Genomic DNA, 27,959 nt, shown 5'->3' on the forward strand with positions numbered 1-27,959 from the left:
GGACTGTGCAAAATCACCTTTGACGTGAGACAGTTTAATAAACTATTTGCACAGTCTGCCTTTCTATTTTGAACATAATGGGAGTGTTGAGCAGCTGTAGCAAATAGGATCATTTCATCATAAATCATAAAGTAAGTGTTAATAAGACGTCTATTTCTACTATTTTTATTACTTTTGCAGTGTTGTAACAGGTTCCAAATCTCTAATGTCTACAAAATATGTGATATTGTTAAAATTATTATAAACATACTCATATGTGTTTGGGATTTTTACTTTAATTTTGTATTTTAATGCTTAAATTAAGAATTTAGCTTTGACAAGCAGTTTCTTTGTATTTTTAAGCGTCTGTCATCAACAGGTGTTTAAACTCGGAGGGCTTTAGGACCGCGGAGCCACATTCCTGTGCATTTAAATACAAAAGCCATTATTATGGTGATAAGAGCAGCACACCTTTTCACCACGTCAGGAAGCAGGAAGAGGCCCAACGGCTGCTCTCCGCCACTCGTGTCCGTGTGAGGTGACAGTGAGGCGGCCCGTGTCCTGTCCTGTCCCGTCCTGTGTGTGAGTGTGTGAGAGTGTGTGTGTCCCTCCATGTCCGCTGTGTGAAGGGCTGCTCAGTCTTCAGCGCCGTGGGATGAGTTTCATTAACAGCTTGAGGCGAAGCGCGAGGAGGGATGACGGCAAAAGGTGAGTTTAGGGACAGCAGTCAGTGCAGGACCAGAACCAGGACCAGAACCAGGACCAGACCAGTTCTATATATAGAACCTATTTAGTTCATCAGAAGAGAACAAACTCGTTTAAGCCCGAACTCATCAACTTTTAAGAGCATTCGAGGCAGAAGGAAGTGCATGAAAATGTTTGTGTTTGTAATGTCTGGCCTGTTGGACAGCATTACTGTCATGATGCGGTAAATGGGGATTACAGTCAGCAGTTCTGACGTAGATCAAATGGAAAGGAGTGCAAAGGAACAATGCTGCTGTCTGGTTCAGTGGTTCTAGGAACCCAAATGCATAGAACCATTACTTCATCTCCCTGTTGTAATGTAAATGTGATATTCTGGCTGACAGACCTTTTGAACAATGAAGTTGCCATTTTACCTCATCAATTAGGGTTTGGCCCACAAAAGTAATCATTTAAAGTGAGTAATGTTTGTAGTGTCTTTGAAAAGTTATGTCACTTTTGACTGGCTGCAAAACTAAAACAATTTATTTATTCGCAAATATTTGATGAGAAAGATGTTTTGGTGATATCAATAAAATAAAATTAAAAAAAACGCTCCATGAAAAAGCATCTCTCAAAATACATTTTCAACATTTGATTTCTTGTCAATTAATTTATAAGAAAATGTTAAGTAATGAGAGAATGAGATATTTAAAAAAAAGAAGAAAACTCATATTTCTTAACAGGAATCATGACCTGATTCTTCCCGTGTTTGTTGGAATAATTAATTCTCAGAAAATCATTCTTTAAGTTTAACCTCTGATCCTTTTCAAAGTGCAGCAACTTGGGTTGGCTGGTGATCTGCAAGATAATTTGATTACATTGAATCGCAGACTCAGATTGCGCAGCAAGACTTCTCATACGCACTATGAGTCGGATGTTACATTTAAAGTGTTAGAGAATCACCGTGTTTATTTATAATACGTGTTTGCTGTTGGATGGACAGTAATTGCCCTTAATGCCCCACCTGATCCATTTCTTCAGCGTCTGAGACGTTTAATCTCGGAGTGGTGCTCAGATTGTTTAATGATAAAGAACTGAAAATTATCAGAAAGATGGAGGCAAGAATAACTGATATTGAAATTTTCAGCAATAGCATAGTCATTTCATATTTTGTTGATATTATTGGCAGTTTGCATGTTACACTTTGTGTGAAAACACAGCAGCCTTTGCAGATTTATAAAACAAGACAGGTTTCCATATTTGTGTGGCTGCCCTTTTTCTGAATGTTTCATTCTGTTGAAACCATTATGTTTACGGTCTGTTGTCTTCCAGGAGGCTTTCCTCGTAAGCATTTGATTTATCTCCAACAATCTTGTGAATCCCTATTCCTGAGATCTCCTCCCCGCTCCATCAGAAATTCATGTCTTACATTTTCTGTCTTGTCTTTACAGAGTCACTGAACAGGCACAAGATATGCCTGACAGCCCAGACTCACCGAGCCGGTATGTTTGCATTTCATTCATTTCATACTGTCACAATGAGGAGTGGAACTGCTAAATTAAACGTCGCTTCTCAAAAGCGACCCCGTAATGATGATGATGATGATGATGATGATGATGATGATGATGATGATCCGGAGGCAATGCGGCTGATCCTGTTTTCTGATTCCAGGTTGTTTGTTTTAAGTGGTCCAGAGCTGGACCCCATCGTCACCGACTTCAAGTAAGGTTCTTCTGATTCTTCTGAAATATGTTAGTGAAACTTACTGAGGATCACATCTAACCTAATAAACTAAAAATAAGGCTGTTTTCACCCAAAAAATGTCAAGTAAGTATTATCTAAAAAGGTCTCATTAGATTGTTGTGAATACCTTTACAAAACGGGAGTGTCTTCATCTATCCCTGCCTGTGTTTCTTTGGCTCTCACGCTTGTGTTTCTCAAACAATAGCTGTGCTTTCAGCTGGTTTTATCCCTTGAGAGCTGCTGCTTTTCTCTGAACACCTTCAATTTTGTTCCTGTGTTTCAGGTTACAGCTTCCAGAGAACAGCGACACTCAGGGGTCAATGGACCCGTCATCAAATGGGTAGGGCTTCGCTCTGAATGGAACAAACTCTGGGTTGGATTGCAGAAATTCAGGCAGCGTTTGCTGCAAATAAATCAGCAGGAATTACACCCCCACCCCTCCCACTCGAGAATAAAGAAGCTAATAGTTAAAGAAAGCTGTTAGAAGTTATATTTAAAGTTTGTGGTGCTTAGCAAATATGAGGAAGAAGGTTGTTTTTTTTTTGTTTTTGTTTTTTGCAGCATTCAGAATGTTGGATGGTGGGGAAAAACTAGCATATACTCGCAGATTTGTGGTCAGCAGAAATAGGTAACTTGGTCAGAACGTATAGAAAGATGGATGGAGCTAAATGCAAAGTATCGATGTTAGAAAAGCTGTCAAGAGGCTGCAAAACAAATTGCGGCTGGAGCAAAGGTTCAACAGAACAACTAAACATGGAGTCAGAGCCAAAGACTCCAGACAACCACATCCTGGTTCAGGTGTGTTGAAGTAAGGAGGCACCTGAAGGTTCCAGGGCAGTAGAACCTCGAGAACTGGAGATGGCCTAGTCAAAGCCCAGGAAGAAGAAATTTGCAAATGTCTTTTCAAAAGAGATGTCATTTCAGTCTGGTTGAGCTCGAGCTCTTCAGTGAAAAAAAATAAATAAATAATTAGCTGTAACAGCAGCAGAGCATGGTTTGATTAGTTAATTTCACCAGCATGCCACACTTTTCAGAGTACTTCTCCAACTTTACACCACATTAGCAGTGAAGCGCTTTTCTTTCAGATATTATATTAGGGAATCTGACTGCAGAAAGATATTATATTAACCTGAATCCTGTCACAGACAGAATCCAGGCTGCATGAAAACCAAACATTTGTCATTCAGAACATTTTTATTTACACAAGGCAGGAGAACAGAACAGCCATGTGAGGGTAGATGAAGTCAGTCTCTTCCTGCTCTGCTATATGCAGAGAGCCGGCTCTGCATTCATGACCGGTGGGAGCTGCTGTGCTGCATCCGTGGCCTCTGCTTCAGGACGCGCTGCAGTCTCTCTCTGACACTGCAACACACTGAACTATATAGAACTATATGATGTAACTCTCACTCTTTTTTCCTCCCCCCATCTTGCATGAAAGCCCTCAGGCTCTGAAACATGGGGTTCCCAAAGTCGGTCCACAAGGACCAACATCCTGCACATTTCAGTTCTCTGCCTGATGATACTAACAACCTTTTCAGCAATGTTCACCTTAAGCCTTCTAACGAGCCACCATTTGATCTATAAGTGCATTAAACCAGGGAGAGAACTAAAACATGCAGGATGCCGGCTCTCCAAGACCGACTTTGGGCACCACTCACTGCTCTAAACCTGTAGGCATTCAAAGCCCACCCCTCAGTTTGCTTTGACCAATCAGAGCAGAGACTGCAGGGAGGCTGGCGATCAGGGGAGGTGGTCCCGGCTTTTTGTTTGTGTGTTTGTGTGTGTTTAGAGCAGCGCAGACAGGTCGTGTGTTTCCTCCTCATGTGTGATGGTCATGCCAATCTCATTAAGGGCTGCTGTTGCTGCTGCCTCCGACCTTTTCCTCCCTCCCTCCCTCGCTCTCTCTCCGCCCTCCTCCCTCATTCATTCTTCTCCCTCTCCTCTCTTCTGCTGCTTCTGCTCTAGACTCTGCAGCCACAGAAAGAAGCGCAGTGCATTATTACTCTGCGCTGCCCCCGGTGAAGGCCTGAGGCTCACTTCTGCAAGTCTTCTGTGTGTTGTCTGCTATCTCTGAGTCTTTCCTTTAAACGCACTGTGCCAGATGAAAATGTCACAAGAAGAAGCGAGTCTGTCAAATGGGTAAGATTTCTGCTGCATGTTGCATGCTCCGCTTCGTCATATGAGGGGAAATGTCTTTTTAACCATGATGCTTAGGCAAATAAGCGAGATCACTTTTTTTTTTCTTTTTTCTTTACCTAAAAAAAGCTTCTGAAATTGTTATTTCAGCTGGAATGAGAAGGTTGTGAGCTCTGAGTCGACAAACTAATGCTTCGTCACTGCTGTGGAGCTGTGTGTGTGTGCGCGCGCGTGTGTGTTATTGCAAACTGGTCTGCGCGACCACATGGTGTGATGATTTTATGTGTGCATCTGCCTGATAATGGAAAGCATTGTGCAAGTTGCTCTCTGGAGAAATTAGCAGAATTGCTGACTTGAAACTTTATTGAATTATTGGGACAATGTGTGGTATGCACATCCTGAAGCAAATTGATTCTTTTTGTTCGTTTAGCCTCTTCTGCCTGCAGCTCTTTCCTTGTTTCAAAGGTATTCATCATTCACTTTATGGTGATTTGTTTTTTTGTTGTTGTTTTTTTCATTTGCTGTGGCCTCAAGCCTGAAAGTGCCAGAAAGTTGTTGTCCGACCAGGCAGTTGCAGTTCTGTTGGTTCTAGTCCTGATTTAGATAACACAGTGACGAAGACGAGGAGTCATTTAACCTATTTAAACAACCTAAATAAGTTATCAAGCGTTCTGCAAATAGTCAGCCTTATCTTGTAGTTGATTCACAAGAGATTTGGAGTTAGAATAAACACTTAAAACAATCCCTTCACTTAAATGAAATTACACATTTAAATCTACAGATTTTCACTCATCTGGCTCAGACACGTTTCAGGTGATAACTTTGTTGTTTTATTTAATAGCAGAGTTTGGTGTTAAAATTGACTAAACGAAAGAATGACTTAAAATCCTGGATAATGAATTGTTTCATCTTTTTTGGGATAAATAATTAATTGAACTGAACTGAACAGAATTTAACTGAATTGGACTGCACTGCAAAAAAAAGGATTTGACTGAAGAGGATTGAATGACATGGGATTGAATTCAGTTGAATTCGATGCATAAAAGTGTGAACTGAACTTGATTGGTTACAAAGAACTGAATGGGATCGAATTCAGATTCGGATTTATTGAATTTAATTGAAATCCCATGGAAATGTGAGCTTTTTACCGTGAAATAACTAACAATACATTCATATCATTGTAGTTGTGCAATGTGCTTTCTTGTTCCTGTTCTGTTTCAATGAGGTCACTGGTCACTTTGTTCCTTCGCCATTTTGTACCTTTACCGTTTTGCTCTTTTCTTTGCTGACTTTCATCAAACTAAATCATTTTTCATACCGACGGTACAAGAACTTGTACCGACACGGGGGAAGTTTTGACCTCCTTGTGCAACCAGTAATTTAAAGTAGAACATGTCATCCTGCAAGTAAATGTATATTTTTTATTTCAATAAAGATATTTAACAATATTATCTTTCATGTTTTATAAATCGAGTTGCTCAAAGGGAACCCGGATCCATAAGTAATACAAATGTTGTGAAAATAATGATTATTACTGCTGTAAATGATCAAAAATATATAGCTTCCAAGAGAGATACATTTATCTAACAGTTAATTAAACAGCTATGAAATGATTGAAGTTTGGCAGCACATGAACATTAAATGGGGGTGATAATTAGAAAAGACACAAATTGGCCTGAAGACTTAGCAGCTGCCACTGATTCAACATCTTTAGTTGAGAACTTTGTTGTGATCAAAAGAGGATTTTCTTTGTAATACAATTTTTAGCAATAGCAATTGTTCCTGATAAATCGCTAAACTGAAGTATTGCATTGTGCTTTGCGATCTTTATGTAATTTGTATTAAGTGGCAGCTTGTTTTTGCAAGCAGTGCTCTCTAGAGTCCAAACACTCTGTGTCCAGGATGTGTGGGTTATGCAGATATATTGGTTGCCATTTTCCTGACCCTAGGACTGTAGAAATTCTGTCTGAAGGGAAAGGTCAGCGCTGATGACCTTCTGTGCAGACATATTGTCTGGTCCTGTCTTGTTTGGTGAGTGAGCCCAACCACACAGTGACATACAAATACAGGATGGACTGAATGATGGTGGAGAAGATGACCAGCAGCTCCTTGGGTAGGTTGTTCTTCTTGAGTTGCTGCAGGAGCTACATTTTCTTCTGGGTCTTATTCCAGCCAGTAGCTATGTGAGAGAACCACCTCAGATCCAGAGAAAGGTTCAAGTGCCATCATTTGTGTAAAGAGAGAAGAGGAGTGGGGAGAAAACACAACCCTGAGGGGCGCCAGTCCTGTTTACAAAGTCTGCTTTCAAAAACTTTAAAACTGTTTCAAAGTTGTTTTCGAGAGGCATACTTTTAACACTTTGAAAGCTTTAGGAACTAATATGCAGACACTACATATCATGAATTTGAATATATAAAGCTTGTGTGCAGCGAAGAGGATTTGGGTATAGGATGCTGTGTGGTTTCTGTTTGCAGCTGCGCTTCTTTCTGACAATCTCGTTAGTTTACGCATAAATCCTGTGTGAAGATCTTAACAGTGGAAGTAAATAATCTAAGAAACAATCTGAAGACCCAAGGATGTATTGTTTATCTTCTTCTTGTTGTTCTTTTTAATATTAACAGAGAACAAACAAACACCAGAGGTCACAGCTTCACACCTATCAGGTTACACTGAAAATCAGAAAAATACGAGCTTAGGTCAGCACACATTAGCTGATGAGTTCAGACTGGACTTATTGTAATCACATTTTGCAAGTCACTTTATGTAAATCAGATAAACCAAACTTTACTAAATGGATGTAATGCTAAATGAGGTGAAACTCATGGGGTCACAGTAGGCCTGGTTTATCTGCGCCTGTAGATACATTTTTACAGAATTATAAGTATTAAGCAGTGAGATTTATTTAAAATGAAAATGAAAGTAATACGTGTAAATGTTGCTTCACAGAGTAAACATGAGGGCAAGTGCTGGTTGGACAGGCTTGGTGAAGTCTGTGGTCACATGTTGGATGACATGTGACATGAGTGCTTGTTTCCTTTTTTCTACACTTTTAATGGTTATGTTATTCATCCTGTCGAAAACAATTCATGGTTTCAATCGTTTCTTAAAATATAACATATTTGCAACACAATCATCAATGCGCCATCAACAAAATTTGTGACTGCAGCTTTGTTGCTTGCCATACTTTGAGGCATATATATGATTAAAAAAAAAGAAACATGGTTCGTATACGTGCGTCTTTATTTTAGAGCAGCTCAGAGTGTGTTTTGTTTTTAAGAAATGGAGCTTTTGGCTTGTGAAGACGGCAGTCACCTGCATGTCATTAGCCCAGTCTGCACAGAGCTCCATCATAGTGTGTCCTCATAACATGACTTTATTGTTCCTCTGTGCATCCAGCAGACAGGAATGTAAAAATGTATTAGCCACCACTGTTTGGGTCTGTCACACGGTCAGCTTCTGCTCTGTTTTAGCTTCATCATGGAGACTGGAGCTGTTTGTGTAGATCTGAATGTTGCCTTCCCCAATGACTGAGGCTGCACCATATCATTAGAATCAATTATAAAGCAGGGGGAGGGTCTTTGCATTGTCTTGGTGAAGTCTCCTTAAATATGCAATGCAATCCTATGGAGTGCGGAACAGTTTAGGGCAAGCAGAAGCTTCCTGTCTGTAATTTTGCTGGTTCATTGTGCCTTTAAGAGGTAATCCTGCATGGAGGAAGCTGGTCCAGTGGCTTATCAATGAGGTGTGTCCTTTTTGCACCTGCATCGGCTGATCATACTGGTTACATTCCGAGAATACAACTTCATCACAACCTCACCATGCTGATTAACAATGACACATCCACAGGTGCAACAGCTTGGGAGATGTGTGCACACCCCCAAATCGCACATATAAGTTGCTTAAAAACTGAGAAAAGTTGTGAATCTTCTAGACTGCAATTCAAATGTAAAATGCACTTGAAATGCTACCAAAAACAATTTTCAGCAACTCAACTGGCTTTATAAAATAATTTCACACTGAATCTGAAAATGTGGGCTGTACAGTTTTGATATGGTCAGCTCACAGTGATCAGCATTTTATCGGCATTTTGATTGCACTTTCTTAGACTTGCACATAAACCGACGCACTGGGTTTTAAAATTACTATTATTATTACTATTATTTAGACTAACCAGTGCGCTCTGCTCAGCACAGAAAATCCTCCCATTGCATTGCTGATAAGTTGACACAAATATTGATGCTGTTTACTCTTCATTTAATGATAGCACTTGGAAAAAATGTAAAGTTTCAATTGTTGATTTTTGTGTTTTTATGATGTAAAGCACTTTGTACTGCCTTGTTGGTGGAACGCGCTATACAAATAAAATTTCTGCTGATTTTCTCTGTAATTTGCAGCATAATGCAAACAGAGACACGGTTAACAACACTCATTGAGTCGGTTCATCTATCTGCCTCATGCAGCCTCTGTTCCTTTTTCTGTTTCTTATCTTTAGCACAGTTACTGGTATTGTGCAAAATGCAATCAACAGGAAGAGCACCCAGGTCAGAAGTGACTGTCAGATTTAAGGGAGAAAAGACAAAAACCTGCTAGATAGAAGAATTGTTGTTGTTTTTGTCCAATAAGATGCAGATTTAAGTCACTGTTTTATCAAGACTAACATGTTTGACTAATATTACTGAATCAAAAGTAAACTCTGCTCTGCTGGTTTATGTAAGATAACACATATTGTATAACATTTAACTGTGAGGTTTAATGTGGATGTGTCTGATCCTGCAGGTGCGCTCGGTCCGACCTGTCTGTGGCCCTGGAGGACTGCATGGCTGCCCTCGATCTGTTCCTCAGAAATGAGTTTGAGGAGGCGCAGGCCCGCCTCTTGATCAAGTAAGACCACAGCCTAAAACCAACACAAATAGATAAACATTTCATTAAGAAGTTGTGGGCAGATTCACTGGAAGTTCACTTTGAATTTTCCCAGATCCCAGAAATGGTTGTGGCCCATTTTCTCTAGCTGCGTTTTTCAGATACTCCATTTCCTCATTCCTTCTGCTGTTTTTCTTCAGTAACCCTGTTATAAAATTGTCCCTAAAAGAATGAGTCCAAATGTGGTAAACATGGTAGTTTAGAAATGTTTTTTTTTTTTTTTTTGAGGTCTGTCTGAACATGATTGTATTTTGAGATCTCTGTAAATTAAACCTTAAATACTAAAAAGTATATTTTTTAATTTTTAAAATGTTAGCCTCTTGGAGCCTAATGTACAGCATATGAGATTCCATCTTCCTCATGAATGTCCACTTAATGTTTGTCATATGTTTCTATCTGTCAGTGCCTCCACTGTGTTTAACTCCACTGAATATTTCCTCTGAATGCGTCTTCCAAACAATGACAGAGCTCAAAACCCAGATGAGAACAAGAGCTGAAATTATAGGAAGGACACACTGGATTATTCAGTTAATCGTTTTAATAACATTTAAATATTAATTTTAAGACATTCCATATTGCATTCGTCACTGTGTGCAGTAAAGCAATGCTGAGGATTGCTTAAATGCAATATTTAATAGGTCATAATTATTCAGCTGTGATGCATTTAGGCTCTGCTGGAAAACTGATTTTTCCAGTTTGGGAGTTTTAGTGACAGAAAAAGATAGAGAAACATGTAGGGTCATCACAGCCAGTGTTGTCAAAATTTATGCTGCTACGTATGTTGATGGATCAGCACCAGATATTTCACTCAAAACTGGAAAAGAATAACTTTTTGTGATTTCCATTATTCAGCAAAATCTAACTGGCAAGCAGAGTTTAAAGTGGGAGTTTTGACTCCAGCTGAGGAAAAAAGACACATTAACCAGCAAAAAATGAACTCATGTCATATGACTGCAGTAGCTGATGTATATCTTTAATGACTTGTGTCTTGCTTGCATTTGGCTGTGCTGGCACATTGTTGCTTTTTATGACTAGATGGAGGGATTATGCTTTTAGATCCCAGACCGTTTCTCTGCAATAATGTCAGGGGTTGGTCAAATTTTGATTCACATAGGTATTTAATATTTCAGTGTGTTGTGTAATTGTGATGGGCTCTGTTTTTAATTAGATTGATAAGTCGAGATCACTTTACAAACTTAAAGATCTGCTACCAGTGGTGCTGTATTTGTTGCACGGCTGAGGTGTGTTGTTTAGTCTGCTGTAAAGTCTCCAGCATTTCTGCTCTGCTTTTTCAAAATGAAAGATAAAAGGACAATCATATTTTCCAAAGTTATAGCCAAAATGTTCTAATTAGAATCTTGGATCGCCTCTTTTTAAAAAAAATAGAAAAAGACCTGATTATTTTATTTCAGTAAGTGCTGGAAAAGTCTATGACTTTGAAAACCTAAAACAGTCCTGGCCCTGCAACAGATACAGCAATGATGGCTGCAGGTTTTCCATGATTCCTTGCTTCAAGTTGCATTAATAAAGTTACAAGGACAGAGTGGAGTCCCACCCAGCCTCGGGTTTTGTTCTCTAGTTCTGTCGTTAAGTTACTCTGTTTGCTTTTTATTCTGTGGGCTATTATAAAAACTTTTATCACACTGTAACTAATATTTCCCTTTCAATAGAAGCTTTTGAGGCTGTGGACCACTCCTTTGTCCCAGTTTTTTTCTTTGTTTACTTTTCTGTCCTATTTCACAGTAAGAAGAGCTTTCTGTCCCCTTGTACTATGCGTTTGTAATTTTGTCTTCATTTATTTTACTGGCGCAATTTGGTTTTGCACGGGAATAAATTTAAATACTACTTTTACCATACTCTGTTAAAATTGCATATTTTAGATGAGTCACCACAATGTTTTCCTACGTAGCAGAATAATGAGTAAGAGGAGACAGTGAAGGTGTCCCAAAGATGCCTACGAACCCATTTCTGTCAGACCAGTTCTGTCAGGAGAAGTGGGTCAAACGTCCTGCAAACTATTCTTCCAGTTTTGCAGAAGGACACTGAAAATATTTTATAAAAGTAATTCTCCTGACACACCGTGTCCGCTAGAAAATGAAGAAACGATGAATTAATGATGAATTCAGAAAAATAATCCGAAGTCCAGGCGGTACAGATAAAGAGCAGAAAGCTAAGGTTCAGAAAATTGCTAGCAACTGGAAACTCAATGGACAGCAGCAACAGACACAAACCAGACAGTATGACAAGACAGCTACAAGGAACACAGGTGGGATTAAATACACAGAGGGTAATCGAGTAACAAGACACAGCTGGGAACAATCAATGGGTAGACAGGACAACACAGAGACGCTACAGAACACAGAAACCTAAATAAACACACAGAAAACCCAAATCACTACAGTCGTACAGTTTTCTACCAAACATTAAGAAAACTTATCTAAAATTTTGAATTTAAAGAATATAACTCCCAAAAAATCTCTCATTGTTTGTCAAATGAAAATAATTTTGGTAAAACAGGAAAGGCTCTGCCTAATTTAATGTTAGAGAGAAAAACAATATAGGTGGCTATTTAGATAGTAAGTAGTTTTTAACTCCATGAATTTGTGCTTATTCATGCATCATAGTTTAAGGCTTTTTATGTGAAAGAAAAAAGACGTCTACTTCTTCATTTCTTTGCTGTCGAAATGATTAAATAGGTGTTCCTGTGTCAAAGATCTTATTTGGAAGTAAAGAGCCTGACGACTCGGACAACTTTGCTTGATGTTAAGTTGTGTTTCTGACGATATTATTTTCCATTTTCTTGTTTTCCGATCTGTCGCTTCTCCATCTGTTCCTGGGGTGAGATGTGCACACACTCAGTCACACTGAAGCTAACGCATCGAACACACCGAGTTTGAACCAGTGTTTGTCACAGCTATGGTGACAAGAAGCTGCAGTGCACTGTCTTTAATATATACAGTTGTAATCAATAAATCTGAAATTTTTTGAAAAGCTCATGTATTTCAGTAACTCGGATTACCAAGTGAAACATGTGAAATAATTATGAAATAGTTATGATGATTTTCAGTTTACAGCTTATTAAAACATGACATTTAAAATTATAGTATTACATCAGACCAACAAAAATAACATTTTAATACAGGTTTATTTAAACTACGTTTAACACCTGCTTTGAGGTTTTTATTTTAAAAAGGAACTTTTAATCTGACAAACTTAAATATAACTATAATTCTGGTCTATGCTGGTCCTGAGTGTATTAAAAGCTAACTTATAAAAGCTACAATATCACAGATTGAACCAGAAGCGGACTAGTAAACTGAGGAAAACAGAAAAGCTTTTGGAAGATGAGGCATATTTTATTGTTAAACTGCAGTTTGGCTTGTAACAGATCTAAAATGATTCATACAAATGTCTACCCCTTGATTGTTCCCATGTTTCAATAATAATAAGTCAATCCTGTCAACAAGTTGGAGACAACTTTAAGAACTGGCTGTTATGGTGAAAGGTTCATTTTGTTCACTCCTCATTAACTGTGTGCTCAACCATATCACTTCTTCGTTTAGTCCAGATTGTCGGGAGCTGATGTTTCTCATTTTTGCTCTGCAATTGTTCCACCTTTGACTTTATCTGCTTTGTGCACTGATATTAATAACTCTGCTTCTAACTCAAACTTATAAAATTCCATCTACATTGATGAGATTTTCTTTATTTTTTTACTGAAGTTTGCTAACTGCTTTATTGGCTTACGTGAAAGCAGGTCATTTTGTGTACTGTAGGTCGATTTATTATGTTTCTTTTTAAGTTACTCATTTGTCAAAGAGAGGAAGTGAAGTTACAGTGATGCTGCATCCATGTAATGGGAGGAATGAGTCATTAGTCCTTTAATCTGACTGGTGGAGGACTGCATTGAAGAGAAGAGTGAGGGGTTAATTCAGTTTTACCGAAGCTAATTCAGTGAGCAAATAGAGAGCAGCCCAACAAGGGATAGTCAGCTGACGGAGAGGAGGCTTATAGCCTGACTTAAAACTGAATTACAACACGACAGGACGTACAAAACACCAAATATCTGGATGGGTTTACAATGATGCTACAGGTCTGGTTGAAATTTAGCAGTTAGTTTTATTAAAAAGTTGTAGTAAAAATATTGTGTTTATTGGCAAATTTGAACTTTTTAAAATGGTTTAATAAAACTAATATTATGAAGATTTCATGCAAATTAAGATAAAAATATTTTTACTTTTTTTTTTTTTTTTTACTGCAGTGCCAAAATTATTGGCACCCCTTAATTCTTTGCAAAAGCATATCTGGTCTCGGATGTGCACGACCACTGATTGAAGACTTCCTTAGTTTCATCAGGTGAGACAGATCAACTCCAGAACTTGGACTGAGTGGTGGCTTTTAAGAAGTAGTTCACAGAGTTTAGAGAAAAAAACATTGGATATGTTTAAACATATAGTTGGAAGAAACAGAGGTGTAACAAGACTTGGCGACAGCAGACACTTGAGGTTTCAGTTTCTCCAGTGAGGTGCATGCTAATAATGAAGCAGTTCTTGCCTGAACTGCAGTGCATGTACCACTGCTGGCCCGGAAGCACTAGAAAGATCATCTCCGATTTGCTCACAGCTGTATAAATAAACCAAATCATTGATGTGATTGGACCAGAACTGTAATTTTTTTATGCCTGTGGATCAGAATGTGGAAGACTAAAGCATTTGGTGAAAATGACGCCCCGTCTGCTGTGAAACATGGCAGGATCTTGGTGGTGCTGTGGAGCTGCTTTGTCTCCTCTGACTCTGGAAACATGCAGCGTTTAAAGGGAAAAATGAATTCAATCAAATTGTCAAGAAAATGCCACAGTGGTGGGGAGGAAGCTGAAGATCCAAACAATGACTCAGAGTACAAAGTCCATGCAGACCCACCGAGTGGCTGTCAGAGTCACCTGCCTACAACTCCATCCAGAATCTCTGGTGGGACTTTAAAAGTTGGTTTCATCACACAGAAATGTGAATATTAATGAACAGATTTGCTCAGGAACTCTGCCATGAGCTGAAGTCTGGCTAATAATCCCATCTAATTATCCCAACTAAAAATGACATCTGCAGCAGGCTGTGGCTGCTCTCTTAGCTACTAAAGATGCTTTTCATGAGCAGTTTTCAGATTGCAGTAATTTTGAGTTTTATATCAAAAAAGTTCTGGTGATTTTTAGTAGAATTGATCTTATTTGGGTTTTTTTTTTTATGTCACCATTATTTTCCGAGGGCAATCTCGTTTTTGAGGGCAAAATGTTTTGAGTATTTAAAACACTTCGCTTAGGTTGTTTGTGAAGCCATTCTGCAGATGGGGATGAATAGTTTTAGGTTTGATTAGGGATGTCTTGATTGGTTTTTTGTTTGTTTTTTGTTCCATCAAAGTCATTTGGGATTAGATGTGGTCAATGCAAATTTACAATCCAATGCAGCATAAAGTCAATAAAATCAAAGGCCTACATATGCATGTTGACTGAGTAACTTTAAAAGGCTATAAAATAGCCAATATTTAATCAGTGTTTAAATGATCTACATATAAAAAATTGTGGTTGTGTTTCTTTGAACACAATTACAATTTGTGTTGTGGTTCTGCAGCATCACGTTGGTCCAGATGTTGCAGTGTCTGTTTTGTCCTTACAGTAATTAGGAAGTAAAGTCCCAACTAATGCTAAAACATGCAACTTACAATAGCCTGAAACACACTTAAATATATAATTCCCCTCTAGATATGTGTCGGAATCAACACTTACAACAACAGTCTTCAATAAGCGCACATCTTGCTTTTGGTATGCTGATGTTTTCTTGTAGAGGAGCATGATCAAGAGCTTGGCTAATTTAGTTTATACTATTCATTTGATATAATTCATTTGACCCATATTTCAGTCATGTTCAGATAAAACCTGCAGGAAAAGATTTGTATGTCATAAAATTTAATATTTCAGCTGCTTTCTCTTCCTCAAACAGGCAGCTGTCACAGAGTGCAGGGCAGGTCATGTGACATAGAGCTGCCGCACTGCAAACATTTCTATAAAGGGTGAAAACATCTATATTGTGAGGAGCAATCCACTCTGTAAACAAAGTACTGTGTGCAACCTGCAATACAATTTTCCAAGCTGTGCACACATAATTTGATTTAGATTTTTGAATATTGTCTGTGCAGAATCAGGCAACATTCCTTACAGGGGATACATAAAAATCACACACAGTAGATGAACAGGACAAGATGATTAAAAATGCCTTAATTTGGACCCTGATCCAACATTTGGGATGAGAGCAGAACTTCCCTAATGGAAATGGATGCAAAAATGTTTTTCAGTGGTTTCTTGTAAATAAATTGGACTGTGAAACTGTAACAGTTTGATTGTTAATATACGTTAGGTCAATTTAAACAAACAGCCATCAAAATTAATTCAGAGGAGGATGAGCTTCCGATCCAAGTATTTGGTCGATTTTACTATCATGTAAAGTCAATTTACCACATAGAGATGTGTCCGAGTTCTGATTATTTTGGCTAAATAATCAGTGTGATCCAAGAGCAGGATTATCTGTATTTATGAGGTCTTTCTGATTCTGTATATTTCTACAATCTAATTTCATCCATTTTGTAAAGAATGAACTGTCTTGCGTGTCGTGATGCTCTTTCTGTTGCTACACTTCCTGAATAGAGTTGATGTGTGCAGAGCTGAGTCCAAGGCGTGCCTGGAGTGTTTGAAGGAGATTACATTACAGCTTTTCCCTTGCATCATGGAACATTGTGTTAAAAATAATCAAGTCCCTGTTTTAAAAACCAGCTCTGTCAGACAGCTAAGTTAACGTCTAAAACCTAAAGGTTTCTGAGTCGAGGTTGCCAGCATGCTTATGTTACCCTGGGAAAATGTAAATGTAAAGCAAATACCAGTAGTTGAGCCTGTGGCCCAGCATTGTCTGGTCGCCTGCTGTTTTTACTTTCTGGTTGTCAGACAGGTCTGAAATGGTTGGGACGATTTAAAAGCATTTCAGATATTTATCTTTGCTATTTTACTATTACCATTGGGCGTGATTTATATTTCAGGCAACAGACATCTAAAAGTATGTGAAAGAGGACAAGGTTGTAGCTTTACAACCTTTACAAACATAGCTCTGGTTTATTATGACTGTCTCTGATGATGCAAGTTCTGCTTTGTGCTAATTTTGATCTGTGAAAATCGGTTAATGCAAACTTCAGTGTACGACCGGTTGGAGCTGATTGATCACATGGGTAGGTCACATGACTCTATGGTGCGGTGAAGTGTTGCCAGAGCAACCCGACTGCATTCCTGGCTGAACACTTTTGTCAGCAAAACAAGCAAAACAAAACCACGACTTTTTACGTGCATTCAGACTGTATGCTACACATTCAGCTGCCGTTGGGACCACCAGCTAGGAACAGCTCTGCAGGAGACCGTAATTCATTTAATATGCATTTATGTGGCAATTATTTCTAATGATGATTTAAACCTGGAGCAACCAGATTCTGAACCAGTCCAACAAGAAGATCCACAGATAAAATGTCACTGATGTTTTCACTAAATCTTTGTTGAGCAAGAAGTGACTCAGATTCAGTCACACTTAAAATAATGCTTTTATTTCTTTTACTATCAAATGTATCTGATATAAAGTTCTTTATCTGCCTTGCTTTCATTTCACAGATCGAAAGACAGCATGTACCACGCTTTGACCTACGCCACTATTTTAGAAATGAAGGCCATGATGACCTTTGACCCCCAACACATTCTGAGTGCGGGCAGTACTATGAAGGAGGCGCAGACTCTCTGTCAGCGGTAAGACGTTCCCACAGCTCGAGAGTGAAATACAGCTGTTTGACTTGCAATAAATAAATAAATGAAAAAGCAGAATGTAGTTCCTCTCTACATTAGTCAGTAAATGAGGTGAATATTCTCTGCAGCAGAGCAGCTTGCCTGAAGTCTTTGTCGGATGACTGGTGTTAAGCTGCTGATGCAGATGCTTCTTATGAACGCTGAATTTTGTGGTTAACGTCAAGCAAAGCCAAAGAACAAAACTAAGATCAATCATCATGACCAATTAACAGAAAAACGTTACAGAGAGCTGGAGATAGGCACCAGCACCTCCCCACCCCGTTAGGGAGAAGGGTGCTCAGAAAATGGATGGATGGACGTTACAGAGATCTGTCCAAGTTGGTCTTAAACTGTGAAAATCCAGCATGACTTTCACACCAACACGAGATCAGATCTACACATTTCTCTTTGAAGATTTTCAGCATTACTAAAGCACTTGATACATGAGAACTGAAAGATGGGCAGTGTTGCATCACTGAGCATTTCCACATTTTGTCACATTACCGCTGTGAACCTTAATGTCTTTATTTGGATTGCATGACTGCTGAGCATTGGAAGAAAACTTATATGCAGATTTTTAATTATTTTTACATTTATTTGCAAATATTTAAAATAATCTGTAAAGTGTGGCATGTATTTGTATCTACTGATTGCAGTTTTCTGGGCTAATATGATTTTTAAAAAGCCTGACTTGCTGATTTCTATTTTGTCCCAAACTGATTGTTTGTCTTTAAATGTAGCAACAAAGTCACTGAGTTGGCAGCAGTCGGGTAACTAATGTTAATTTTACTCATGCAGACATGACCTGGTGGGTGGGTCGGTCCTCTCTGTGAGCAGAGAAAAAGGGGGCAATGGCTGATTTTTGATAAGACTGATGGATTGGTTGAGATTGGTTTCTCATGTATCAACTTATCTCCCAAATAAAGAGAGTCTGGGTCAACTTATCTACCCCTGTCACATAAAATCCCAATATACACACTGACTTGCAGTTCTTATGCAACAAAATGTGAAAAAGGAGTATGAGCACGTTTGTGTTATTTTGTGATTCCAGAGTGATTAGTCAATATTTTAAAACTACGTTTTGTCTGCTTTCCCTTTTAGATACAGAAGGAAGTCGAGCTTCTCAAAAAGCTTCACAGAAGGTCAGAGAGTTAAAAATGTCATCTCGGTTTGTCAGATGTCAGCGTTTTGCATGTTTTTGTCTCTTGAATGTTTGTGTCAGTCTAAACTGAGAAAAGTCCGTTAGTTTGAATCGTGTGTGTGACCTTAGGGTTCAGGTGTGTGTGTGTGTGTGTGTGTGTGTGTGTGTGTGTGTGTGTATTCTGCTGCTACCCAAACTGTCAGCAGTATTGATGAAGGTAATTTGTGATGTAATCATGTTCACCTCAGAGGAACTGCATGCTGAGGTCTGCTATGCTGAATGTCTCCTGCAGAGGGCAGCACTCACCTTCCTCCAGGTCAGTGGTCAACCATCAAACACAAACACTGCAGCTGAATTTGTCTGTATATAAGCTTCTTGCTCCACTCCTGTCCAGGATGAAAACATGATTAGTTTCATCAAAGGAGGTATCAAAGTGAGGAACAGCTACCAGACATACAAGTGAGACTCTCAACCATATCCATACTATGAACGTTTTGTTTTTAAATTTGTTATTTCACACTTTTTGGCAACATCCGATAATGAGCATCAGTTCTGTTTTCCTGATTTATCTTGTCCTCTCAGAGAGCTCCACACCATCCTAAAGTCGACTGGATACACCCACGGCGACAATCACGGCCATTTTGAGGGCGGTGTGAAACTGGGAGTCGGAGCCTTCAATCTAGTATGTGTGGGGAAAATACAACTAACAGTGTGTAAAAGTGAATGCAGCGTTTTAGAGATCTGATCCAATGTTTAAAACGCAGATTTGACATTTTCAGATTCTTAGAAGCACGAAGCAAAGCAAAAAACCCATAAAGAATTATTATGGTCTGACCGTGACCACATTCAAGCCCTAGTTTGTAAATTCAGGATTAGTTGTGACTCATTCTTACATTAATAACAGACCAATGTCTTGTGATAATCTGAGCGTTTCATGTACTTCTCTGCCTCCTGTAGATGATTTCCATGCTGCCCACACGTACGCTCAAGCTGCTGGAGTTTGTAGGATTCTCCGGTAATAAGGTGAGTTGAACTTAACCAGTGACTTGGTTCCTATTGATGAGTACATTTTTACAGTCAACAAGGACAATACAAAGGTCTCCAAATTATATAGAAACAAGCTAACTGAATTAGACAACCAAGACTAAATTTAAAGTGTACAGAAATGTGAGGAAACATCATTTTTGCGGATGCCGATCAGCAAACACCAGAGAGCATAAAAAATCCTGAGGAGCTTCGTTTTGTAAAGTACCAATGATGGGCAACAGGAAGGTCATAATTCATAAAAAGAAGAATAAAAATAATTCAAAGTAATCCAACATTTGCATTTACAGCATTAAAACAAAATAAATACTTCAAATACAATCAAAATATAGCTTAAAGTGCAATAAATCTACAGATATTATTAGCTTTAAATGATAAAAAATCCTTATTGTTGAAATTCAACCAAATGTTAAACCAAAAAGATATTTCTTATATTTGCTTTTAAACTCATTAGAACCTAAAATTCTTGTACCATAAAATTGGTAAATGTAAGGGATTAAATTGTTTAATAATTTAAAGTCAATAAAAGTTTATTACAGCAGAGCTCTTTTCCTGGAGTTTGTGACAAGAAACCAGCAGATCATTTCATGAGCCTGTTCTGTATGTGATGAATGTGTGGTTCAGTTGATCGAACATCGTTTTGGTGATACTTTGTTCACCTGTAGCTTTAATATCCTGTCTGACACAAGAGAAAACTTGTTTTTAAGTTTTTAAAATCACAGAGGACCCTTCTGCTCTCTTTAACATACTTCTGGTTGTAATGTAATAAGATGGAAATAATTAATCTAATGTAGCAATAATAATTCAGTGGTGAATTATGATTTCTGGTGAAACACTAAATAACTACTGATATGACGGTGTTGGACCTGACACATTCAGTGAAAGCGTGAAATGAAAGTCCTCAGCTGCAAAATTTACTTTGAATCTGATCATGATGAGTAATGCAAGTGCAATTTGATCATTTTATAAGTTTCTCTTTTTATGACTCATTCTTTTATGATTTGAATCAGAGCTTCTAATATGTAACCAATATAAAAAGCAAACCGGATGATGTTCAGAGTTTGATTTGTGACTTGACTTCTCCAGCAGAGGGCAGCGATGCATCAGCGGGATTATCAACTGAATCAGTGTGTTGATCGTGCTCTGATTTTACTGCTTGTATTTCAGCTGATCTTCCATTAGCAGATACTTAACTCATGTTTTGTTTGATCTGTTTCTGTTTCTCTGCAGGAGTTTGGTCTTCAACAGCTTCAAGAAGGCTCTGCAGAAAGCACCTTCAGGTCGTTTCTCTGTAATATGCTCTTGCTGTGTTATCACACATTCATGAGCTTCATATTGGGTAAAGCCAAGATACACACAAACACCAAGCTGCAAAAACACCTACAAACAAACCAAACTTAATTAGTTTTGAATGTTTTTCCACAGGAACTGGGGAAGGAGACGTTGAAGATGCAGAGAAACTTTTGCAACCATACCTGAAAAAATACCCCAAGGTTTGCAACACTACTTTTGATTCTTTTCTTTTTGACTTGTGTTGTTCCATAGCATATTATATTTTGCTTTTCTGCAGGGATCCATCTTTTTGTTCTTTGCTGGTCGAATAGAGGAGATTAAAGGCAACCTGGATGAGGTCAGTATCTTCATTGGACCTTAAAGCAAAGGTCTTAATGTCACTAAATTACCTGCTTAGTACTCAGGAGATATATGGTGCTTCAACAATACAACCATTCTGTTTCTGTACTTTTCATGCAATGCTCAATTGCATAAAAACAACAGAAAACTAACTTTAAACACAAAAACTAAATTAACTAATTTTACCATGTAGGAAAAATGCATTAAAAATATGTAACTTTTAAAAATTAATTCATACAATAAATAAAACTGGTACTAATTAGCTTGAAACAGCGTTATGCTAGAAATAATTTATTTTTGCAGTACTCAATGATGCACAGGTTCAGTGAATTACAGCCAGTGTTGTGTGCAGGCTATCAAGCTCTTTGAGGAGTGCTGTGAGGCTCAGCAGCAGTGGAAACAGTTTCACCACATGTGCTACTGGGAGCTGATGTGGTGCTTCACATACAAGACGCACTGGAAGATGGCCTACTTCTACGCTGACCTGCTTAGCAAGGAGAACTCGTGGTCCAAGGTCTGACTATGTACTCTCAGATGTATTTGTTTGGAAGAAAAATACTTTTTTTTTATCCACTTCTGGAATTATGAGTGAATTATTTTCATGTTGATGTGCATTTATAAATATTTCCACTACAGATTTAGTCAAGATGTTGTGAATCTATTCTTAGCTCAGGAGAGAAATATGAAAAAATACATTCTGCTGAGACATCTCAGATCTTTGTGGGTTTATTTTTCCTCATTTCTAAAGGTACGATGAGATTGCTGTGGTAAGCATGTTTTATTTTCCCTCAGGCCACGTATGCTTATATGAAAGCAGCCTATCTCGGCATGCTGACTGAGGATGACTGCCTTACCTTCGGGGAGAGTGCGCTAACTCTTTTCAGGTATGAACCCAGATAATGCTCACATTACTCACAGCAAAGTGAAACAGATCGTTTATCTTGATAGTTTAGAGATGCATAGAACCATAGTAAAGTTTTTTTTTTTTTTGTTTGTGTAAAGCTGAAAAAGTGGATCATAAATTAATCACCTAAACATAGAAAACTAAAGCTGAAACACAAGTCCTTAGGTTTGATTAGTTTGCCAGGGATGTGGTTTGTTTTGTCATTATTAGCGTCCCTGGGTCTTTGGAGATAGATATATCACCTTTTAATTGTCGTCAGTACTCTAAATGTACAAGGTTTGGAGTAGGAACAATGGAACAGAGCAACCAGCGAAGTCCTGGAAAGTCCTGCCTCTGTCAAGAGTTCAACATCCAAAATGGATGCAACACATGTAAAACATAGTCAAAGCTCTAGGAATATATTATTTATTTGCACTTCAGTTTGTCCGTCTTTAAATTATGTCTGTTGCGTATTATTTTTCCCTACTTGAACTAAAATCATTGGTCTTCTGGGGACAAATGAAGCTGATAACAAATGACAACACATTTTCTGCAATTGCCCCACATTTTCCTTGAGGTAGACAAGTTTTCTTCTTTCTTCTTTGAATTGTATGTGTTTGAAGGATGGAAAAGAAAAAAAAACAACAAAAGTCAGATTGCTTGTAAAAAATAAAATAAAATGATTCAAGGATAAATGTTGTGACCTACAGTTTTCTCTCATGGTCTCCATGTTGCTGTTATTTATGTTCTTTTTGCATCATATTTCAGGCAGGTTCCTGGGCTGAAACAGAAAATTGCAGGAAAATCTTTGCCAACAGAGAAGTTTGCGATCAGAAAAGCCCGCCGCTACTTTGGGGAAAATCCCGTTCCTCTCCCAGCTCCTCCCCTGGTCAGTACTGGAAAATCAGTGTGCTGCTCTAAAAGTCCCTGTGGTGTGTCAAACGTTTCAACATACAGAGTTTCAGTGTTGATAAAACTTAAATGTTTGTCAAAGACATCCTGCTCGATATTTTTCGATCAATAAAATTTCACACAACATTGCTCTTGTCCAAGAAAGTCATCAACTGAATGAATCAAAGCTGCATCACAAGCTGTCTTTTATTCTTTAATGAGACTCAAATCTTGCCTCTTAGAGAACAAAGGTGCTCTGTAATGTTAGACCTATTAAACCCAGTTATATAAGTAGAGGTCCAGTCCTCTGATCAGTCAGCTTTTCCTCAGTGGCATTATGGATGTTAACTCAAGATGTATACAAATATCACTACGCATGGCAGTGGTAAATATTGGAATAAACCAGGGACAAATTCAGATATCTGCAGTAAGCATTGTTGCATTAAGTTTCTAAAGTAGTTGTCGTCACAGTGAGTTTTGGTGAGCTGCTGACAACATACTTTGCTCTGACAATAGCAAATGATAATTGCTACCTGTAAACCATTTTACTTTTTTTCCTGATGTCCAGGAGATGATGTACATCTGGAACGGCTACACAGTCATTGGAAAACACAAAGACCTGACTGAGGCCATGCTGAAAACCCTGGATGAAGCCCAGGCAACACTCGAAAGCTTTCCAAGTATGCAAAACTCTAGAATGGCATAAAGTAATATCAGATTTAAATTAAGATAATTATTAAAACTTTTTATTGAAACAGTAGCTACAATTTATCCAGTATATTTGATGCATTACCTTCTAAAGTTTAACCTTTGCATAATTTATGTTCCAACTTTAAATTCACTTCAATGGTATTTCTATAGAGGAGCATAAAATAGTGAATGATTTCAAAGTGGAAGGAAAGTGATACTTGATTGTTTATAAATTAAAATCGGAAGAGTTCAGCATACCTTTATAATAAGCTCCTGTGAATTAATGCATTATAATTTATCCTGCAAGACTTTTTGGCTTCATCTCTCCCAGGTTTGCCTATTTGGATGAGAACTATTTGCCCATTCAGATGTAAATTTTCAGATTTTTGCTTGTGCAATGTCTTGAAAACCACTGATTATTTTCTTTCCATATCACACTTATTCACCAATTTGATATTTTGATTTCATCTTTCACTTAAAATCCCAATAAAAGCAAATTTGCTTGTAAGATGACAAAGTGTGAAAAAGTTTAAGACAGTAAATACTTTCATAAGGCACTGTATGGATCGTTAAACAATGACACAATGACTCATGTTGCGTTTTTGGTGCTTGGTCTTTGTCAGGGACTGAATACACCATAGATGATCAGTGTCTGTTGAGCCTGTTGAAGGGCCTTTGTCTCAAGCACCTGGGACACCGAGAAGAGGCTGAACACTACTTTACCCTCGTCCTCTGCAAGTAAGCCTCGTACACAGATGAAATATTTTGCAGCCAGCAGAAATTGAGGAGAAGCCTGTTTTTTGTGTAACTAACCAACAGGATCTTTCTAGATGACAATAAGCACAGAAACACGCAACACAACACTAAAAACTGCCATTGTTGTGTTTTGTTGTTGTCTGCAGTGAGACTCAGATCAAATATGACCACTACCTGGTTCCTAATGCTCTCCTTGAGCACGGTCTGCTGTGCCTGGAGCAGGGGAGAAGAGATGAAGCTATTAAACTTCTAGAAACGGCAAAGTAAGTCTTTGAAGTCATTAAATATTTACAGCAGAACCCAAAATGACTCATTCCAGTGGCATATTTAGTTTCAAAGTGACGTTTTAATTTTAGCACCATGTTTCTTCTGACTGAAAGTAACATTGACACTTTGAAGCGGCCCAGCAAGAGTTCCAAATTGAAATGAATAGACCATGTGCAGAAAGCTGAAAATTAGGGTGATGACAAGGAGGCCTTCCAATCTCAGAGACTTTGAGATTGGAAGGTGAATCTCCAAAATACCAATGAAAATCTGATAAACAATTACAACAATGGTTTAATTACTGTAATCTGGTGTAGGTTTTTTTTTCATTAATTACTCTGAAAGGCATTTCTCAATTAAATGTAAATAAAAACAGTTCAATAACATTTTTAAATGTAAATAAAAACAGTTCAATAACATTTTTAAACATATATACATACTGGCTTTTGAGAGAAATCCTTCTCATTACTAATAAAATGTTTGGTATCAATTTTGGGCTTAATTGATAAAGAGATAACTTAACTATTAAACAGAAAATATATTTTTTCCATTACATGCCTATTATTTACACAATAATATCACTTGACATATTTTAAGTTGGCTTTATTTTTCTGCTGCTCTGTTTTAGGCACAATTACAAAAACTACTCCATGGAGTCACGAACGCACTTCCGTATCCAGGCTGCTTTGCACAAAGCTAAGGGAACTGGGGAGAACGGCGTCCATGTTCCTTCTAGTCCATAACGGGCAGAGGAGGAGGGCACACCAGCGCAGTGATCATTTTATGCTTCTGCAACCCCACAGTGCAACATCCAGCCCGACCAGCTGCAGCCCGTTGGGGCTGAAGCGTTTATTTTATTTGTTCATCAAATCTGGAGGCAATTGTTTATTTTCTTGTTGTTGATTTTTGGTGTAATGTGTCAAACTAGCATGGACATCTGCAGCTTTGATTGGCCTTAACGGACTTCTTCTTCTGATTTTTACATTCTCTTTTCAAAGAAATATTACATGGAGCTTCACTTGCTGATCTGACTTGATATAGAAACGAGTTTGGAAGTGGGTCATGTGTTTGTAAAATGCTGTAGTTTTCCATCATGGCTTCTCACTAAAAAACATAAGAGTGGTAAACAAAGTCAAATTTGTGCGATATACAAGCTTTCCCTCCACTATCATATGGTGTACAAATGAACATTGCAAAAGTTTTTATTTGAGTTAAGGGAAGACGTAACCATTTGTTATAAGATTCCCAAAATCTATTCATGTACATATATTTTGCTATGTATGAAAATTCAGAGCCAACTTGACCAAATTTTTAAAATCCTTTATTAGTAGGTTTGTGTATGTATAATTATTGTTTCACTACATTTTCCACAATGAAAGAGCCTTTTATTGGAAATTTCAGGGGGGGCTTTTCAGTTTGTCAACTAGTGGTTAGGAACAATTTATGTTAGTTGACTCATTCAGTCTTTTTTTATTCCAGATATGAAACTGAAACTATCGGTTCTGAAAGCCTCTATTTTCTCTTTGCGTAGACTAAATAACTCACCAAAGTCAAAAAGCCAGCAAGACTTGCAGATGTCCTTTAGATTTACCTACTGTAAGCTGCACCTTTTTACACAGATTGTCCTGTTTTAAGAGGACAGATAAACGTGTCTTTTAGAAAGGCAGACTCCCTCTTTGTTGCCTCCTGGTGTGTGGGACTGGTTCCAGGGCTACTTGAGCTTGAACAAACCGGCCTTTGAAAGTGATCAGGGCTGTTTGCTTGTCCGCCTGCTGCATCCTTTTACATGTTGAAGGAAACTCTTATTCACCACAAACCACTACAGCTTATACAGATTGTGAGAATTATCTGTTGACACCCCTATGCTGCTCCCCTTTGAGCCAACTCCTTCCTAGAAACACCTACAGAAGGAGCCAAAGTTACAACCACATCCTGCTGAAGAGTGTATGTGTACAACAAATATGGTTTCTCCTCGTAATTGATTGGTGGATGGGTTATTGCAAAAGGCTGTGCATGTCTTACAGCCTTTTATGAACTCCAATGGGCTCTGAAGAGTTGGAAATATTATGATTCATTTCCATACAAGAGAACATAGGGATATAATTTGATTACTTTCAGTCAGCTGCAAAACGTATTTTAATGGTGGAGGAATTGTAATCATATAAATGTAAATCCAGCCGGTTTATGGAATATCTCCATAAAATATTAAACTTTACACAATTAGTAAAAAGTATATTTTCATTTTCCCTCTGATTTTACATATGCTGTAGATGGATAAAATTATAAACTAAAAGTTGCAGGTGTTTACACTCTGTATATTGTATTGGGCATGGTTACCCACTGAGCAGAATGACTCATGTAAATGTTTTTGTTGTAATTTATGATGGAATTATAATGTCTTACTGAACACTCTATTCTAAACTGTCTTCTTTTTTTCCATCTAAGACCATATTTGAAAGAACACAGTACAAGGAGGTATTGATTATAGAACAAAGAGGCACAGCTTGCATCTTTGTTGTCTGCTTCTTAATTGTCTAAGAAGTGGACAAATATGTTGATACTCTTGCTTAATTTATATTCTTACTCAAGTAGCATAATCTCAACTTTGAATTTGGGCAAAATCCAACCTTTTACTGAAGCTTGTTAATGCAGTATTGGGAGATAAGGTTTTAACAACATGTCTGCTCTCCTCGTTTTTATATGTGTGATGGTAGAAAAGGTTTTTTCTTTTTTTTCTTTTTTTTTGCTATGACTCCCCAGTAACAGGTTGTCTAATATATAGGAAGGCTCGGTGACCCCAAAATACCAGTCTTTGTCCTAGATGCAGTCTTCTAATAGTGATCTTGGGAAATAGCTCTTTATCACTGTTTTTTCACTATGAATCCTGCCAAAATTGGTCACTCAGCCAGCTTTGCAGCCAATGGTTTCTGTGTTTAATCATACTAATACCCCAGGAAAACAGAAAGTTGTCAATTAGTAAATTTCGCCATGACCCCCTTACACGCAGATAAGAGGGAAATAAAAAAAACATATTACGATCTGTGTCTCAGTTCGACAAAAGGTATAATATTCATCCGTAAACCGTTGAGGTTTTTGTCACAAATATAAATACTGCACAAAATTTAGAATTAAGTCCCCTCATTTATTTACAATACAGGGTTTAAAGTGAGTCATTTCTTCCAATTCATAATATTAAACGGCGTATTCCAGAAAAACGACTCATTTACAGATTAAAGGTCTCTGTTTATGTTTTCGACGTAAGCCAATGTGACCACAAATCTGATTGGTTGTTGCCAAGATCATCGTGGACGTAAGTCGTTGCCTATTGGTTAGTT

General features: G+C 37.9%; 1 protein-coding gene across 2 annotated transcripts; it reads left to right on the forward strand.

Moving 5' to 3' along the window:
• Positions 1-456: 456 nt before the first annotated feature.
• Positions 457-27,038, forward strand: ttc39a (tetratricopeptide repeat domain 39A). 2 transcript variants are annotated; one of them, XM_055056998.1, is made up of 21 exons: positions 457-687; positions 2,115-2,165; positions 2,335-2,385; positions 2,690-2,746; positions 9,319-9,423; positions 17,156-17,287; positions 18,425-18,465; positions 18,713-18,780; positions 18,859-18,923; positions 19,047-19,146; positions 19,422-19,487; positions 20,739-20,847; positions 20,934-21,001; positions 21,079-21,138; positions 21,493-21,654; positions 21,933-22,024; positions 22,792-22,912; positions 23,483-23,594; positions 24,228-24,342; positions 24,507-24,623; positions 25,253-27,038. In XM_055056998.1, exons 1-21 carry the CDS (start codon positions 635-637, stop codon positions 25,365-25,367), a joined length of 1,860 nt encoding a protein of 619 aa, XP_054912973.1. In that variant the 5' UTR covers positions 457-634; the 3' UTR covers positions 25,368-27,038. The 2 variants fall into 2 exon arrangements, with proteins under 2 accessions (XP_054912973.1, XP_054912982.1); XM_055057007.1 differs by lacking the exons at positions 457-687; positions 2,115-2,165; positions 2,335-2,385; positions 2,690-2,746 and adding an exon at positions 4,190-4,545.
• Positions 27,039-27,959: the final 921 nt, after the last annotated feature.

The sequence above is a fragment of the Poeciliopsis prolifica genome, unplaced genomic scaffold (genome assembly GCF_027474105.1).
Source record: "Poeciliopsis prolifica strain line A6 unplaced genomic scaffold, Auburn_PproV2 SCAFFOLD002, whole genome shotgun sequence".
NCBI lineage: Eukaryota > Metazoa > Chordata > Actinopteri > Cyprinodontiformes > Poeciliidae > Poeciliopsis > Poeciliopsis prolifica.

Excerpts from the sequence above, each read along its gene's own strand:
- ttc39a (XM_055056998.1), top strand. The coding sequence starts at position 635 with ATGAGTTTCATTAACAGCTTGAGGCGAAGCGCGAGGAGGGATGACGGC. Across the intron at positions 22,913-23,482 it reads CTCTCCCAGCTCCTCCCCTG|GAGATGATGTACATCTGGAA; the intron begins GTCAGTACTGGA and ends CCTGATGTCCAG. Across the intron at positions 24,624-25,252 it reads AAACTTCTAGAAACGGCAAA|GCACAATTACAAAAACTACT; the intron begins GTAAGTCTTTGA and ends GCTCTGTTTTAG.